Source organism: Danio aesculapii, chromosome 15 (genome assembly GCF_903798145.1).
Source record: "Danio aesculapii chromosome 15, fDanAes4.1, whole genome shotgun sequence".
In the NCBI taxonomy this organism is placed as follows: domain Eukaryota; kingdom Metazoa; phylum Chordata; class Actinopteri; order Cypriniformes; family Danionidae; genus Danio; species Danio aesculapii.
Window position 1 is genome coordinate 47984702 of NC_079449.1, and position 16709 is coordinate 48001410.

General features: G+C 42.0%; 2 protein-coding genes across 3 annotated transcripts; both read left to right on the top strand.

The window, feature by feature from the left end:
- Positions 1 to 1161: 1161 nt before the first annotated feature.
- cbln18 (cerebellin 18) lies at positions 1162 to 5562 on the top strand. The gene is made up of 4 exons (XM_056473728.1): positions 1162 to 1349; positions 3083 to 3262; positions 3864 to 3995; positions 4755 to 5562. Exons 1-4 carry the CDS (start codon positions 1262 to 1264, stop codon positions 5066 to 5068), a joined length of 714 nt encoding a protein of 237 aa, XP_056329703.1. The 5' UTR covers positions 1162 to 1261; the 3' UTR covers positions 5069 to 5562.
- Positions 5563 to 7642: 2080 nt separating this feature from the next.
- Positions 7643 to 15816, top strand: tagln (transgelin). Of its 2 annotated transcripts, XM_056473872.1 has the most exons (6): positions 7643 to 7778; positions 9845 to 9889; positions 11711 to 11899; positions 12651 to 12819; positions 13968 to 14070; positions 15582 to 15816. In XM_056473872.1, exons 2-6 carry the CDS (start codon positions 9878 to 9880, stop codon positions 15727 to 15729), a joined length of 621 nt encoding a protein of 206 aa, XP_056329847.1. In that variant the 5' UTR covers positions 7643 to 7778; positions 9845 to 9877; the 3' UTR covers positions 15730 to 15816. The 2 variants fall into 2 exon arrangements, with proteins under 2 accessions (XP_056329847.1, XP_056329848.1); XM_056473873.1 differs by lacking the exon at positions 9845 to 9889.
- The last annotated feature ends 893 nt before the right edge of the window (positions 15817 to 16709 follow it).

Genomic DNA, 16709 nt, shown 5'->3' on the forward strand with positions numbered 1-16709 from the left:
CCAAACTGTAGTCCGGTGGTGTATATAGTCACAAATAAAAGTTTGTTCTGACATACACTGTAAAAAAGCTGGGTTCCACACAGTTCCTTCATGTTGTCACGACACTAATTGATTAAGTTGACTTAATAGTTTTTACAAATTTAAGTTGATTGAACAAAACAAATACTTAATTGTGTTCTTTTACTCATTTTAAATAAGTACTGTAGTTTGAACTACACTGTAAAAAATGCAGGGTTCCACACAATTCCTTCATGTTGTCCCAACACAAATCGCTTAAGTTAACACTTTTAACACATTTATGTGGATTGAACATAAAAAAATTAAGTTGTCCCAATGAATTCTCAAGAATGGTGTTGTTTCAGCTCATTTTAAATAAGTAGTTTGAACAAGCAAAAAAATAAATCAATAAAAAATGTTATGAGTGAGCAGCAAAAGTCGCCTTTTGAGTGTGTGTGTGTATATATTTATTGTGAATATGTGATGCACATACAGAAACAAATCTGAACAAATGTATTTTGTCACATATTTAAATTTATATATAGTTTGTAATCACATACATATATATTTTAAATCTAAATATACATAAACATATATATATATATATATTTATAGACCATTTTGATGGATGTAAACAATAACAGTGGTCCGTAACGTATTTCCTGTATTGCATTTTTAATTTCCACGGCTTCCAATAATTCAAAAAGATATTGATAAATAATGTTATGGTTTTAATGTTGAGCTATAATTAAATTGACTTAATTAAATTAAATTGACAACAAGCAGGAAATACTGGTGTGCCGGTGACATTACCACATTGAAATGCTCTATAGAGAGAGAGAATTTAATCTAATCTAATTTAATTTAATCTATAGTGATGATACACAAGTACAACAAACATTGCAGCACATCTAGTTCAGTAATGAGTTTCCAAAGAGTGTCTCCAAAAGCCACCGCATTCATTGTGTTTGGTCTTGGTGTTCTGAGGCGCAGCTCATTAATTAGAGGAGAACAAACCCCACAGTGGAGAACCCCAAACTCCACTTCTGTCAGTGATATCTGTGCAGGAGCAGCAGGAGCTGAGGAGGTGATGCTCTACTGTGAGCACTGATGGACACGCTGCTGTATTCATTAATGTGTTATGCTATATTACAGGGTTTTTTGCATCAATAGAATGCACATCTTTGGATGGAAACACAGCTAGTGTTGTGTAGCTTGTGAATGCGTTGTGTTTTTCAGGGCAGTGTTGTTCTGCAGTGTGAGGATGAAGACTCTTGTGTGTGTCTGGATGATGATCTGTCTCTGCTACTGTGCTGAAGCCACTGCCTCTGACCTCCTGCGGGAGAGTGCTGGTGAAGAATAATAACTCCATTATCTTCTGGTTAATATACTGCTGAAGTCTGAATTATTAGCCCTACTGTGAAATTTTATGATTTATAAATTATTTCACAAGTGTATTTTATAAAATATCAGAGGGGGAAAGCCCCGCCCACTAGTGCCCATCTCTCCATCTCATTAGCATAAACAGCAGCCCTGAGTGAGAAGCAGCCGTCTGTCCATTAGCCATTAGAGTGTTTGAGCTGCTGAAGATAATGTCAGCATAGACTAAGAGGATTATAGATGTGGAGTTTTAGATGAACAGAGACAGGAGCGACATAGACTGACAGAAGACTGAACACACACTCACACTGAAGCACACCTGACCGGCACTGAAAACACACACACTACTGTTCTACATCTGTCGCTATGCTGGTGCACAGCCGTCTGAAGCTCCGCCCTCTTTTAAATCTCATTTGCATTTAAAGCGACAGTCACCAAAACACCACTGTTAGGATCAAAGCCTGAAAGGGTCAGTTTCAGAGAGCTGGAGGACATTATCTGTGTGTTATCCTCAGCTCAAACACACACACACACACACACACACTCTAAAGACAGCAGAGACACATTTACAAAGGGGGCATAATAGGCACTAAATTAGATATTTTGAATAACTAATTTATTTTGACTTTGCAATGATGATGGCACAAAATATTTTCGTTATTCTTCAAGACAATAGTTTTCAGTTTGAAATGCAATCTAAAGGCTTAACTAGGTTAATTAGCTTGATTTGCCAAGTTAATGTAATTAGGCAAGTCATTGTATAACAGTGGTTTGTTCTGTAGACAATCAATAATTATATTGCTTAAGGGGGCTAATAATATTGAGCTTAAAATGGGTTAAATGAAATATGATAGGAAATATTTAAAACATCTATTGGGAAACAGCTGAAAACAAATCAATATTTCACAGAAGGGGAAATAATTCTGAATGCAACTGTCCATCTTCTAGGGGATGAAACGGATCACGGTTGATCCATACGGATCACAACCCACGGTTCGGAACGCACGTGACCTACGGATTAATAACGTTTTTGAACTTGTAGGCTAATCCAATATATAAAAAATGCAGAGAGAGATCCCCCCACCCCCCCCCCCCCCCCCCCCCCCGCCGCCTCGTCACTTGCATCCGCGATAAAACCTCATCCCCCCTCTTCACTTTAGCCACAACACCATCACCCCATGTTTGACGCTGGTGAATGTTTTAGCAGTTACATCGTGTCACCAATGGGTGGCGACAAACAACCATCAAAAATGAAGTCACTGAATGGGTTTTCAAAATGATCCAGCTAAAATCTGTTTTAAGTGTGAAGTGTTGAATCATTAATTGAAAGTAAACATGATCTGTTGTAATGTTAGATTTCTATATTTAGCATTATCAGCAACAGTAGCAAAGATCAGTTTTATTATTGAACATTTTTCTTTTTTTCATCTGGTTCTTTCTTGATTTATAGTTTCATTAAAATGGCAGCGTCTAACTTCTGTTTGGTAACTCCAGTGGTTTTTGCAGTAATATTATTGTATGAATGAAACACAATCGACATTTGTCTCCTTCCTTTTCTGCTGATCTGAAAAATGGTCCGATCCGTGAATCAATAACCGTAGTGTGATCCGAACCGTGAGATTTGTGATCTGTTACCATCACTAGCATCTTCTGCTGCTACTGAATTGTGTTCCTGTCTCCTCTTCGGTTTCCTCTTCTTCGGCAGTGAGCTGGCTGGGGGCTCTGCCGTGCGGCAGCTGGGACTGTGAGTGTGCGTTCAGTAAACTTCAGGGCTGCTGCTGCGTCTCCAGCGCTCTGGATGATCTGGAGCAGGCCACCTTCATCCGCATGATGGGCTTATGGGACGGCCTGATGCGCATCAACACACAAGTACAGGACATCACAGGTATCCTACAACAGTACGCTCAACTCAGTGTACAGACGGCCATACCATGTGGTGCCATTTTTACTGTCATACAGTACAAGCAAACTAATTTTGTACCATTTTTTGCCACGTGTCCTTAAAATGTCTTAAATAAAATAATAATAACACACTAAAAACACTGATAAACTCTGAATTCAGTTCTGATTCAACTATTAGTCATTTAAGGTGGAGCTATTCATGCTTTAGGGCGGAGATATCAGCCATTTAGGATGAAGCTGTCAGTCTTTAAGGTGGAGCTCAGTGCACTCAGTAGTGCTTGAATTCACTCACTCCTTCAGGTGGATTATATTAGTGCACTACTGTAGGGAATAGTGAATGAGGGTATAGGGGGGCGAGTTAGATACGTTTATGTCCATGTTTTTGGTACAGATTTCATGCGATTGTCATACAATCATGTCGTATATCACAGCATATGAATGATTTTCATATGAACTCACTTGTGACATACGCTTGCATGAACAATATTCCACCCATCAGCATTCACACGGTGTATGTCCGGTTTAAGATAACACACACTACGCAGATGTGCTGAATCCCCTTTGTATTCTGTCTCTCCCTCCAGCTGGCTGTAAGATAGCCTTCACCGCCGCCATGCTGCCCATGAGTGCGTGTTTCGGGCCTTTCACCAGCAACATGTCCATCTCTTACCAGTCTGTCTCGCTCAATCAGGGGAACGGCTACAATCCTGCGCTGGGTAAGTGGACACTATACAGGGTACGACTGCATCTCAAAAACCTAAGGGCATGACTGGAGTGAAGTACTAGTACAAGTGAAGTACATGACTTGGAGTACAAGTGATGAGAGGTTTGGATCATTGTACCGACTTGGATCTTTGAGATGAACAGATCTTTCTGAGTTCAATTTTCATTCAATAGAAATAATACAATTGGCTTATAAAACACTTCCACAACCAGCCCAAATGTTAATCACTCTACATATACCCTATAATATAAGAAAACATTGAGTGTTTACCTGCTCTTTTGTCTATGATCAGCTCAGCTCAGCTCTACAAGTTTGAATCTTTGATTCTCTTGACAAAGACTCATATAAGCTTAAGCAATGCACACAGTCTGAGCCAGAAGGACTCGTGATTAGTCCAGCTCTTGAGTCTTTGGGTTTTTGAGACCTTCGTTCATCACTTTATTTGCTGGAAAGCTGAACTAATCATGAGTGTGAAGACTCGAGAGATAAACGAATCAAATCTTTGTTTTGGCTTTTACTATATATGATTGGCTTCTGTCTTTCAAGTGATGAACAAATGACTCCAACCTGATAGAAGACTCGAGAAAGGAACGAATCTTTTCTTCCTCCATCTGTGCAATGTGTGCGTTTGCTAATGAAAGAATCACTCCCTTAGATGACTCATTGTTCTAGAGTCAAATAAAAGATTCATTTAAAGTGGATGAATTGTTCAAGAATGACCCATCACTAACCAAGCTCTGCTTCTCCGCAGGTGTGTTCACCGCGCCCCACGCGGGCACGTACTCCTTCTCCTTCACGGTGTACTCCAAACCGGGCAGCGCTGGCGAGCGGCTATACCAGAAGCTGCAGCTGGTGAAGGACGGGACAGTGCTGGCCTCATCCTGGGAGGATAACCGTGAGGACTCGGAGGACAGCAGCTCTCAGACGCTCCTGCTGCAGCTCAGACGGGGCTGTCAGGTCTACATGGAGCTGCTGTCCGGAAGGCAGATCTGCGGAGACACGCAGGGCCTCAACACCTTCAGCGGATTCCTCATCTACCCCTCCTCTGAGGAGCTGGGGAACTAACACACACAGACGAACACACATACAGTACTGTGTAAAAGTCTTAGAAGCCAGCTCTCAGAGCCTAAAAGTGCTGGGTCATTACTTTTGGGTGAACTACATGCCTTTAATACACAAGCAGAAAATCTGTGCACAATATATTCAGAACAAACATACTTCTGGAATCAAAAGACCAGCATTAAAAGTGTGTTTAGCGTGACCTCCACCAAGAGCAAGAGTTGAACTTTTTTGTAGAGTCTATTCTGAAATGATATCTAATGTTGGCATTTCTAAGAGTTCTTCTGTAGATTTAGCATGATCTACCTTTCTTTTTCTCTCATACTGCCTATAATATCGCCTATACATACTGTGTATAATATTCAGGTCTGGACTCTGTGTAGGCCATTTCATGACTGTCTTTGTTTCATCAGCTGTTTTTCTCACCATCTATGACTTCCTTACATTAGCAGTGTGTTTAGGGTCATTATCATGCTGAAAAATAAAACTATTACAAATGAGCTGCTTTCTAGTAGGAAGTACATGAAGAATTAAAACCAGTCTGCACTATTCAGCATTCACAACCCCATCAGTTCAGGCAATATTGACATCAGCTCTGGCGGAAATGCAGATCAAACCAAGACAGAAACTCCAGTGTTTTTCATTCATTCATTCTTCCATCTTTCTACAGCTCTTTCATATGTCTCCCCTACTGAAAAAAACAGCTTAAACCACCCTAGGCCTTGACCAGCCTGGTTTTAGAAGGGTTTTGGCCATTTCCAGGCTGGTTTTCAGCCATTTCCAGCCTGGTCTTAGCTGGTCAGGCTGGGAGATGACCAGCTAAAACCAGCTTGACCAGTCTAGCCAGGCTGGGAGCCCAGCCAAAACCATCTATGTCCAGCTTAAACCAGGCTGGTCAAACTGGTTTTAGCCGGTCATTTTCCAGCCTGACCAGCTAAGACCAGGCTGGAAATGGCCAAAACCCCTCTAAAACCAGGCTGGTCGACCAGATAAAACTAGCCAACCAGCCTAGGCTGGTTTAAGCTGGATTTTTCAGCAGGGTCAAACTATTGGACCAAAAGAATTCAGCATTTTCTGGTTGTATTTTACATAATAGAATGAGCAGTAATGTATAACGTCATTACACGATAACTATAATAATAATAACAATAACTGCTAGAGGGCAGCACGGTGGTGCAGTGGGTATCACGATCACCTCACAGCAAGAAGGTCACTGGTTTGAGCCTCGCCTGGGTCAGTTGGTGTTTCTGTGTGGAGTTTGCATGTTGGCGTGAGTTTCCTCCGGGTGCTCCGGTTTCCCCCACAGACATGCAGTACAGGTGAATAGGTTTTACTGCAGTTTTTAAGTTATACAAAGTTAAACTAATATGTTTAATCAGGTTGACTGATGTCTGCTGAGACGACTAGACAAATTCATTGTATTCTACTAAAACATTAAAGCAGCAACAGTGTAGATATTACACATCTAAACTATGAGAAATAAAGGAAAAGCTGAATATTCTCCTGAAAGGTCATGGGAATAAAGCCGCGCAGTGTGTGTTTGCATACTTGCGTCATTAGATAAGTGAGTGAACACACACCGGGGAGTGTTTTGTACATAGAAGGCCTTGTTAACAGTTGCTTCCGAAGTGTGTGTAAATCACTGAGTGTGTGTGTGTGTGTGTGTGTGTGTGTGTGTGTATGTGTGTGTAAATGACCGAGCTCGATTTCAGCACTTCCACATCTGAAGCCAAAACCAGCAGCGTTTACAGCACAGTGATGACAGATGAGATTTCTAACATTGTCATCATGTCGACATTTACGTGTGTGTGTGTGTGTGTGTGTGTGTGTGTGTGTGTGTGTGTGAGAGAGTTAAACAGCACTTTCACAATGAATGATCCCTCATTATAATTGCAGGATTATTCATTCAGTTTCTATTTCAGGGGTCGCCACAGCGGAATGAACCGCCAACTATTGCAGCATATGTTTTACACAGCAGATGCCCTTCCAGCTGCAACCCAATACTGGGAAACACCCATACACACTCATACACTGCGGCCAGTTTAGTTGATCAGTTCCCCTATAGCGCATGTGTTTGGACTGTGGGGGAAACCAGAGCACCTGGAGGAAACCCACCCCAACACGGGGAGAACATGCAAACTCCACACAGAAACACCAACTGACCCAGCCGGGACTCAAACCAGAGATCTTCTTGCTGTGAGGCGACAGTGCTAACCACTGAGCCACCATGCCACAGTAGACTAGAGTTACTAGAAGTAAAACTAGTTATAAATTTAAATGTGTGTAGAAAATAAGAACTCAACCAAACAACAAGCTAAACTATAATACATTTAGCGTGCATGTGTGTGTCTCTTTCTCTCTCTGTGTATGTGATTCTCTGTGTGTGTGTGTTGATTGTCAGTGTTCTCAGCACTGATGCTGTATGATCTGGTATTTGGAGAATTCTTCTCTGTGAGCAGACTCAGCTCTTGGCTCTCCTCCTGTCCTCATCACAGCTCTTCCCTAATAAGGCTGCGCTTCAGCAAAGGCCGGGCTTCAGGAAACCTGCGTCTCCTTTTAAGGCGTCAGTTTCCTTTTCTCTCTCAGCCCTGAATGTTTTATTTCTCTGAGACTGAAGCCTCTACAGGGTCCGCTGTGCTGAACATAAAGCTGCTGAATCTGGACACACACACTCCTGCTGACTCCGGGACCGACTGCAGCATCGCTCTCTACTACAGTAAGCATGCTTTTCATCAGCTCTCAGTTAAAGACAACCTTCATATCTTCTGCCTTGGAGATTATATAAAACAAAGATGAGCATAACCATCTGTGTACAGATATAAAATCTATAAAAATATAAGAAAAATAGCTCATTTGGGGCTTTATATTAAAGGGAAAGTTCACCCGAGCATTAAATGACCTCATTTAGTCGTCCTCGTGTGCTTTTAAAGCTGTTGAACACAAAAGAAGATATTTTGAAGAATGTTCCACCCATCGGCTTCCATAGTTCATACAGAATCTAATGGGTGGCAGCTACCAGCATTCTTTAAATGATCTCCCTTTGTGTTCAACAGAAGAAAGGAACAGATATAACATGTGAAGGGTGTGTAAACGATGGCAGAAGTGTAATTGTTGGGTGAAAACCTGACTTTTCAATAGCTGGTGCTTCTCAAGTTCATCTCAGACTGTGCATTATTTCAACATTTGATATACGTTTCATCATCGTTGTGAGTTTTTTAAGTGCACTGTGGTAATTATAGGGAATAACAGTGGTCCCAGAACTGAGTCTTGAGGAACACCACATGCTAAAGGGGCAGATTTAAAGAGTTTGTTCACCTTAAACTGAAAATTCTCTCACAATTGGCTCATCGTTTCTTAATTTGTGACATGGAACACAAAAGAAGATAGTTTGAAGACTGTTGTAAACCTGTAACCATTGACTTCCACAGTATTTATGTATCCTACTATGGAGTCAATGGGTATATGTTTTCAGCATTCTTCAAAATATCTTCTTTTGTGTTCAACAGAGGAAATAAACGTTTAAAGGAGAATAATAAGTGTGTAAATGTTCATCTTTGAGTGAACTATCCCTTTAAGAGGAATGATTATCTATATTCACAGCAAGAACACAGTAAAGTCTTTTAGATAGCAGGTAAAACACTGACGATTCAGCAGTAAATACTGTCACTTCACTCAGATCTCAGAGAACCAGAGTGGTCCCAGAAGTGAGCCCTGAGGGACACCGCATGCAAATGGGGCTGATTTAATTGGACGTTTCTCTCAATATTCACAGCAAGAACACAGAAAAATCCTTTAGATCAGTGTTTCCCAGCTGATGGGTCGCGGGAACGTTTAAGTGGGTCGCAGAGTGTGTGGTCAAAAAAAACCCAACAACACCTAAAGTTTAATTTTTAACTTATTTAGCTCATACCGGACTTTTATTTTGAAATGCGCGCGCGACAACCGTAGCGTTTAGCATGTGAAATCTCATTTAACTATAGCAACAAATATGTCGAAGCGCAAGTTCAACCCTGAATATGTAAAGTATGGATTTACATCTATTGAAAGGACATTTAGAAACCAAACATCGCGCTTGCAAGGACAAACCTGTGGACTATTTTCACAGACGACTCCGAGAGCTGAGGGCATCACAGAAGTGCATACATTTAGTTAAATGACAGCAATAAAATATTGTTTATTTGTGAGTCTTGGTGATTTTCTTATTATTTATCTGTCACTGCTTGTGTATGTTAACAAATAAATACAAATTAATTATCCCCTACATTATTAATGATTCCTAAAATCATATTATTTGGGTTGCGGCTTGGTGACCATGTAAAAATGTGGGTCCCATGGCCAAACCAGTTGAGAAGCACTGCTCTAGATCATCAATAGAGTCAGTTCACTCAGATCTAATAAAGACTGAATGTGTTGTCGAGTCTATGGAGAGCAGATAAATACACAATCAAGTGCAGACTCAGTTCTGCTGTGAGTTCTGAAAGCCAAACTAAATGTCAGAAGTGTTCAAATGTGAGTAGAGCTGTGAGTGTGTGTGTCATCAAGCCAGAATTTATTCATACTCCTGGACAGTTCTGACTTAAAGCTTTTGGTCAAATGGAAATAAAAGCTGATTAATATATTTTTCCTCAATGATGCCTCTTGTACATCATCATCTTAACTTTTAGGTGTCATTTCTGGTCAAGAACACTTGAAACTTTAAGTCAGAATGTGAATAATGCTGGGCTTGATGTTATATCTAAATATATCAGTGCTGTAGTGTTCACTGTACACTCGTTCCTGAAGGTTGGAGCATCAGAGGTGGTGTCCTAAAGCAGAATGGCAGCACAGGTGACGCTGCTGCTCTGAGTGTGTGTGTGTGTGTGTGTGTGTGTGTGTGTGTGTGTTTGCTTTGTGCTGAGTAACACACTGCTGACTCCTCTGAATGATGGGGTGTGTGTAGAAATCAAGCGTTGAGGAGGAGCATGTTCATTTATTCCTGACCATTCTGCAGTCAGGAGCACATGAACATGTGAATCTGGCAACCTGCGCCTCTGCCAGCGCTTTGGGCCACACAGCTCAGCTCAGCTCAGCTCAAAACATCTATTGGACATCTTTCTGAGATATTTAAATTGAACTAAAAGCATGATGATTTGAGCTGAACTGTTTGCCGATGGGATCGTGTGGGACTGGGCAGTATCTGCGCATGATGATGATGATGATGAAGGCTTTCTGGCTGCTGACAGCTGCTTTACTGGCTTGTGTTCACTTGATGTTCAACACTAGACTGCATTAGTAGTTTGTTCCAGGAGAAGAGGATTTCCAGGAAAGGTAAACACAGAAAAGCTCAAATCTGAGCTCTACACTGCACAGGGTTCACACCGCTCATCGTGGACCTTCTAGAACATTGAGCCATTTAAAAACCTCCAGATCTGGAAAATCAGGAGATGTTTATATGTTCAGAATATCAGGGATTTCTGTTTCAGCTCCATTTATCCCTCATGCTCATCAACCGTCAGTATAATATAGCTGAAGAGCTTAATATAATGTTTGTTAAACTACTACTGAGCTATCAAACATGGGAGAAAGAGCACTCAAGGCCATGCAGAAGCACTTCAGATTAAAACAACTCTATATTCAAGCTTGTATTCTAATATTCAAGCTAAAACCATTATAAATATCCTTAAAACAAGCAGAATAACCTGCCAATAGTGGAGGAAATATAATGTTATTTCAAATCAAAAACTAGATGATTTCTCCTCCCCTATTGGCAGATTATTCTGCTTGTTTTCAGGAAAAACTCACTTAAATTTGATTTATTTATTTGATTTAAATAAGACTAGATTGTTTGCTTGTCTAAAAAGCTTCTTGGTTTAAGAGTTTTTAGATATTTGGGCTAGAAACAAGAAACAATGTTGATTTTATTTCTATAGCACTATTTAACACAAGCAGAGGCTGACCAATGTGCTGCACAGTACAAATCAAAACAGAGAAAAACAAATATATATATAGAAAAGTATAGCTAAAACAGACCATTCTCACTGATAAAATGCCAAACCAAAGAGGTCAGTTTTAACCTAGATTTAAAACAGACAGGGCTGAAACAGATCTGATACAGAGGGGCAGAGCATTCCACGAGCTAGGGCCAGCTACTGTGAAGGCACGGTCACCTCTGCATCAGTCTCGACTCGCCTCGATGCATAACAGCCTCTGGTTAGATGAGCGAAGAGACCGACCAGGCTGATGCTCAATCAACATGTCCGACAGATAAGAAGGTGCCAGGCCATGTAGAGATTTAAGAACCAAGAGAAGCATTTGAAAAGTGACTGGATAGTGCCCAGGCAGCCAGTGCAGAGAGCGTGAGACTGGGGTAATGTGCTCATGTTAAAAGCCTTGCAGCAGCATTCTGAACTACTTGTAACCAGGATAAGGTTTTCTGACTAATCCCGAAGTATAATGAGTTACAATAGTCTAATCTAGCGGTAATGATGCATGGATTACTTTTTCAACATGTTTTCAAACTCTCAGTCAGAGAAGCGTTCTTGGATAGGGATTCAGTTTGTTAGTCCGTGAAAGTCAGGGAAATGGACGTGTGTCTTTTTGTGTGTGTGATCTGTGTATGAGTGAAAGCTGAGGTGTTTCTCTGTGGACTCTCTGCTGTTTCTCCATCAGGGAGCGACTATGGCAAACAAGGGTCCGTCGTATGGGCTGAGCCGGCAGGTGCAGGATAAGATCGAGCAGAAGTACGACCCGGAGCTGGAGCTGCGGCTGGTGGAGTGGGTCGTGGCCCAGTGTGGGTCAGCGGTGGGGAGACCTGACGCCGGGAAACTGGGCTTCCAGGCCTGGCTCAAAGACGGATGCGTGAGTAATGGGACGGATGGGTAGCGATGTCACCTCACAGCCAGAAGGTCGCTGGTTTGAGTCCCGGCTGGGTCAGTTGGTGTTTCTGTGTGGAGTTTGCATGCTCTCCCTGTGTTGGCGTGGGTTTCCTCCGGGTGCTCCGGTTTCCCCCACAATCCAAACACATGCGCTATAGGGGAATTGGATAAGCTAAATTGTCCATAGGATATGTGTGTGAATGAGTGTGTATAGGTGTTTCTCAGTACTGGGTTGCAGCTGGAAACTGCTGCGTAAAACATATGGTGGGTAAGTTGGTGGTTCATTCCACTGTGGCGACCCCTGATCAATAAAGGGACTAAGCCGAAAAGAAAATGAATGAATGAATGAACATCTACACATAGATATCACAACAGTGTTTCTCAACCACGCTCCTGGAGGACCACCAACACTGCATGTTTTGGATGCCTCGTCAGTCTGTCACAGCCATTACAGCTCTTTCAGTCTCTGCTAATGAGCTGATGATCTGAATCAGGTGTGTTTGGTGAAGGAGACACACAAAATGTGCAGAGCTGGTGCTCCTCCAGGAACATGGTTGAGAAACACTGTACTACAGGTTAACCATGTTTATATACATCTGTAACTGATGAAGGTATTAGTAACTAATAGCCTAAACTTCTCTGATTTGGATTGTAATGCAGGAACGTGCTCCATTTGTAAGTGATTATTGTGAAAAGCGCTACAGAAATAAGCTTGAACTGAACTGACCGTGCAGGTGTTGTGCGAGCTGATCAACAGTCTGTGTAAAGAGAAGCCGGTGAAGAAGATCCAGAGCTCCAGCATGGCCTTTAAGCAGATGGAGCAGGTCTCGCAGTTCCTGAACGCCGCCGAGCAGTACGGCGTGGCCAAAACTGACATATTTCAGACGGTGGATCTGTGGGAGGGTGAGCGTGAACACACAACATCAGCCTTTCAACACACACGCATACACACACACACACATAGTTTTTGTCTTGTTTTTGTCTTCATTTCATTTCAAATCTCCATCCTCTCCTGTCATTCAGACCTGCAACACACTCCAAACACAGTGGCAGGAGCAGTTTAGGGCAGTGATCAGGTGACCTGCTGAATAATGATGTGATGAGACACAGGTGATGTCCACAGGGGATTGTGATTATGATCTGCTACTAAAGCAGCATCAGTAAAGGTCTAGTCCTTTAGGAGTAAAGATGGGCCGAGGATCACCAGTTTGACCACAAATACGAGAGAAACACAATGTTCCTCAGAGAAAGAGAGGAAGACATGTGGATATTTCACCTTCAACAGTGCAGAGCATCATTAGAGATTGAAGAATCTGGAGGAGTTTCAGTGCGTAAAGGACAAGAGTGCAAGCCTAAGCTGAACAACCGTGACCTCCGACCCCTCAGGGGGCGCTGCATCAAGAATCCTCATTCATCTATAAGCCAGATCAGCACATGGGCTCAGGACTACTGTGGTAAACCTTTGACAAGCACCACAATACAGAGTTACATCCACAAACGCCAGAGAAAACTGTACTGAGCCAAAAGGAAGCCCTATGTTAACAGTGTCCAGAAGCGACTTCTCTGGGCTCGGAGGTATCTAGGATGGAGCATCACACAGTGGAGATGTGTATGGTGCTCAGATGAAGCAGTGTTTCAGGTGTTTTTGCGAGAAATGGACGCTGTGTGCTCCGGACCAAAGAAGAAAAGGATCATCAAGTCCATAAGTCAGGGTCTGTCATGGTATGGGGTTGTGTCAGTGCCCTTGGCAAACTTGCACTTCTGTGATGGCCCCATTTTGTTGCAGTGGCTGGTATTTCAATGCTTCTGTCGTGTCGAATCACATGTGCTTTATCAGTGTTAAATGCTTTGAACGTGAGTTTGATGATCATTTTACGTCACATTTATTGCCGTACTGAACGCGGCAGCAGATAGTTCACCTCCGATCCTGATCATAAAAATATTGAGCAGAAGTCAGAGCTGAGACTCAACAGCATCAGTCAGTCAGTCTGTGCACTGTTCAGAATGTTAAATCTGGAGGAATTGAGATGTTTGCTGGTGTGTGTTGTCAGGAAAAGACCTGGCGGCGGTGCAGAGGACTCTGATGGCTCTGGGCAGCATCGCAGTCACCAAAGAGGACGGAGCTTTCCGTGGAGACCCAAACTGGTTCTTCAAGTGAGTCTGGGTTACATTCTGGGTCATTCTGGGTCATTCTCTCTCATCACTCCACATAACCATCTCAGTTCTCAAAGGTGCCATGAGGTGCTTCAAAATGTGCATTTTTATTTGATGCTTGATGATATATAACCTGAACCACGAAGAGAGGGCGGGACAGAGTGTAGCTCCTCCCCTTTTTAAAAACAGCCAATAGCATTGTTTTTCCTCACAGCTCAGTCAGCGAAGCGGTTGAGCTCAAGCGCATTAAATGAAAAGCCAATGAGAAGAAGGGGGCGGGGCATGTCAGACATTAGAAAGCATTTGATTGGTCAAGATTTGATGATAAACTAAAAAAAGTTCATCCATTTAGGTGGAATTGATAAACTACAAGCTTTACATGTTTACATATCAGTTTCATATCTCCTAAACACGAGTGTTGTCATTGTTTTTGTAGTGCACTAATAGATGTCCTTAACTTATAGATGTCCTTCAACAGAGTGTCAAAATGGTGATGTTCTGTGGGTCTCGTCTATTAAACCTGAGCTTAATTTAGTATTCTCTATTGGATTCGCATCAGGTGATTGGCTGGGCCATTCTACAGCTTGATTTTCTTTCTCTGAAAGCATCTGAGAGTCTTCTTGGCTGTGTTTTGGATCATTGTCCTGCTGAATTGTCCACCCTGGTTTCATCTTCATCCTCCTGCTAATGTAGATGTTGGACTGAAGCAGCTGATGTTCATTTACTCTGAGGAAGGGCAGAGGCTTGCTGAAGAACTACTGAGAGATTTCAGCTGCTGTCTGGGCATTCACTGCCGGAATACACCTTCCTTCCTTCATGTGTTCAATACTTTTTTCCCCTCCGTCTTTTCATTTTATTACACATAATTAGATTTACTAATTACTATCTAAACTAATTACTTGTCACATATGGATTTCTTTTGTTGTTACCAAAATCTGGGGAAAATTTAAAGTCAACAGCACCTTCAGAAAGATGTTATCTGAGAGAAATGGTGACGTGTTCAATACTTATTTCTCCCGCTGTATATCAGCACAGTATATACTAAAACAAAGCACCACACGAACTGAAGCTGCTACCATTTTTAATTTCGTATTGCGACGCAGTTCCTGAATATTAAATGAGTAAACAGTGGGCGTGGCTTGTCTTTTCTACTGCGAGCTGATTGGATGTAGTAAAGGAGGTCAATCAGTAAGCTGGGGGAAACAGCCTAACAGACTCCTCCTCCTGCTCACACTTTCTGTTTTATGCTGTCAAAACTGACAGCTGGAGGGGCGTGGTTAAATGTGTTAGCCCCGCCCAATACCTCAGACAGACCTAATCTGAGTACTTAACTGGAAACAAACAGGAATTGCAGATTTAATTCAAGATTACAAGGGCAAACTATTTTCTTTTTCTTAATGACACAGATGAAATGATCAACACAAAACTAGCAGTGAGCTAACCAGAGGACATGGTTACTGTGATTTGATGTGTACTTTAAGGCTTGCGATGTCCGTCTGCTGTGTGTGCAGGAAAGCGCAGGAGAACCGCAGGGATTTCTCAGATGACCAGATGAAGGAGGGCAAGAACGTGATCGGGCTGCAGATGGGCTCCAACAGAGGGGCGTCTCAGGCGGGCATGACAGGGTACGGGCGCCCGCGGCAGATCATGAACCCCTGAACACACACACACACACACACACACACACTCTGTACTTTAAGATCAGCACACCACCACAACCACTGCGTAATAAAGATTCAAAACACTGACGTGTGTTTTTGTGGCTCCTGTCAACTCCGTGTGGCGTGTTTGGTCTCTGTGGGATATTTACCAAGATGAACCCCCAATTACGTTTTCATTTTGACTGACTGGTGTTGTTGAACCCTCCTGATGTCTTTAATTCTGTCTATTTCACTATTCACCCTGAGGGTCCATTTATTTATTTATTTATTTATTTATTTATTTATTTATTTATCAGCAACTTATGGCTGTTTCGTGACAAAATGGATATACACAAAATATTACAAGATAAAACAAATTTGTATTACAATAAAAAGGTATTTAGACAAATATATAGGATAGATTTAAATCAAATTCACACAAAAATATATATTTTAATTTTATTAAAATATTATATTAAGTTAAATATGATTGTTCAGTTCAATTTTTGATAAATAATTCACGATTCTTAAAATGGGTGTCCAAACTCAGTCCTGGAGGGCCGGTGTCCCGGAGAGTTTAGCTCCAACCCTAATCAAACACACCTGAAGCAGCTGATCAAGCTCTTACTGGATACACTAGAAACTTCCTCTCCAGTTATCGAAGCAACTAGGAGCTGAACTCAGCAGGACATCGGCCCACCAGGACAGAGTTTGGACACCCCTGCTCTAAAGTAAAGCAGATCAAATCAGTGTGTGCTGGAGTGTGTTTATGTTGGGAGTGTGTATGCATGTTGCATGTGTGTGTGTGTCAGTAGTTTTTGTGGTGTAAAAATGGTTTGATATCTGGCGGCTCAAACTGTCCCAGAAGCACCAGCGTTGTGCTCTAAACATGTTCAGCCGTCATCAAGACAGAGCGTGAGTGATCTTGACTAACGTTGAGTTCGTTTATAGAGTCCAGATACGAACGCACTGATGAGTCCAGGACAACAGGAGGGTCAC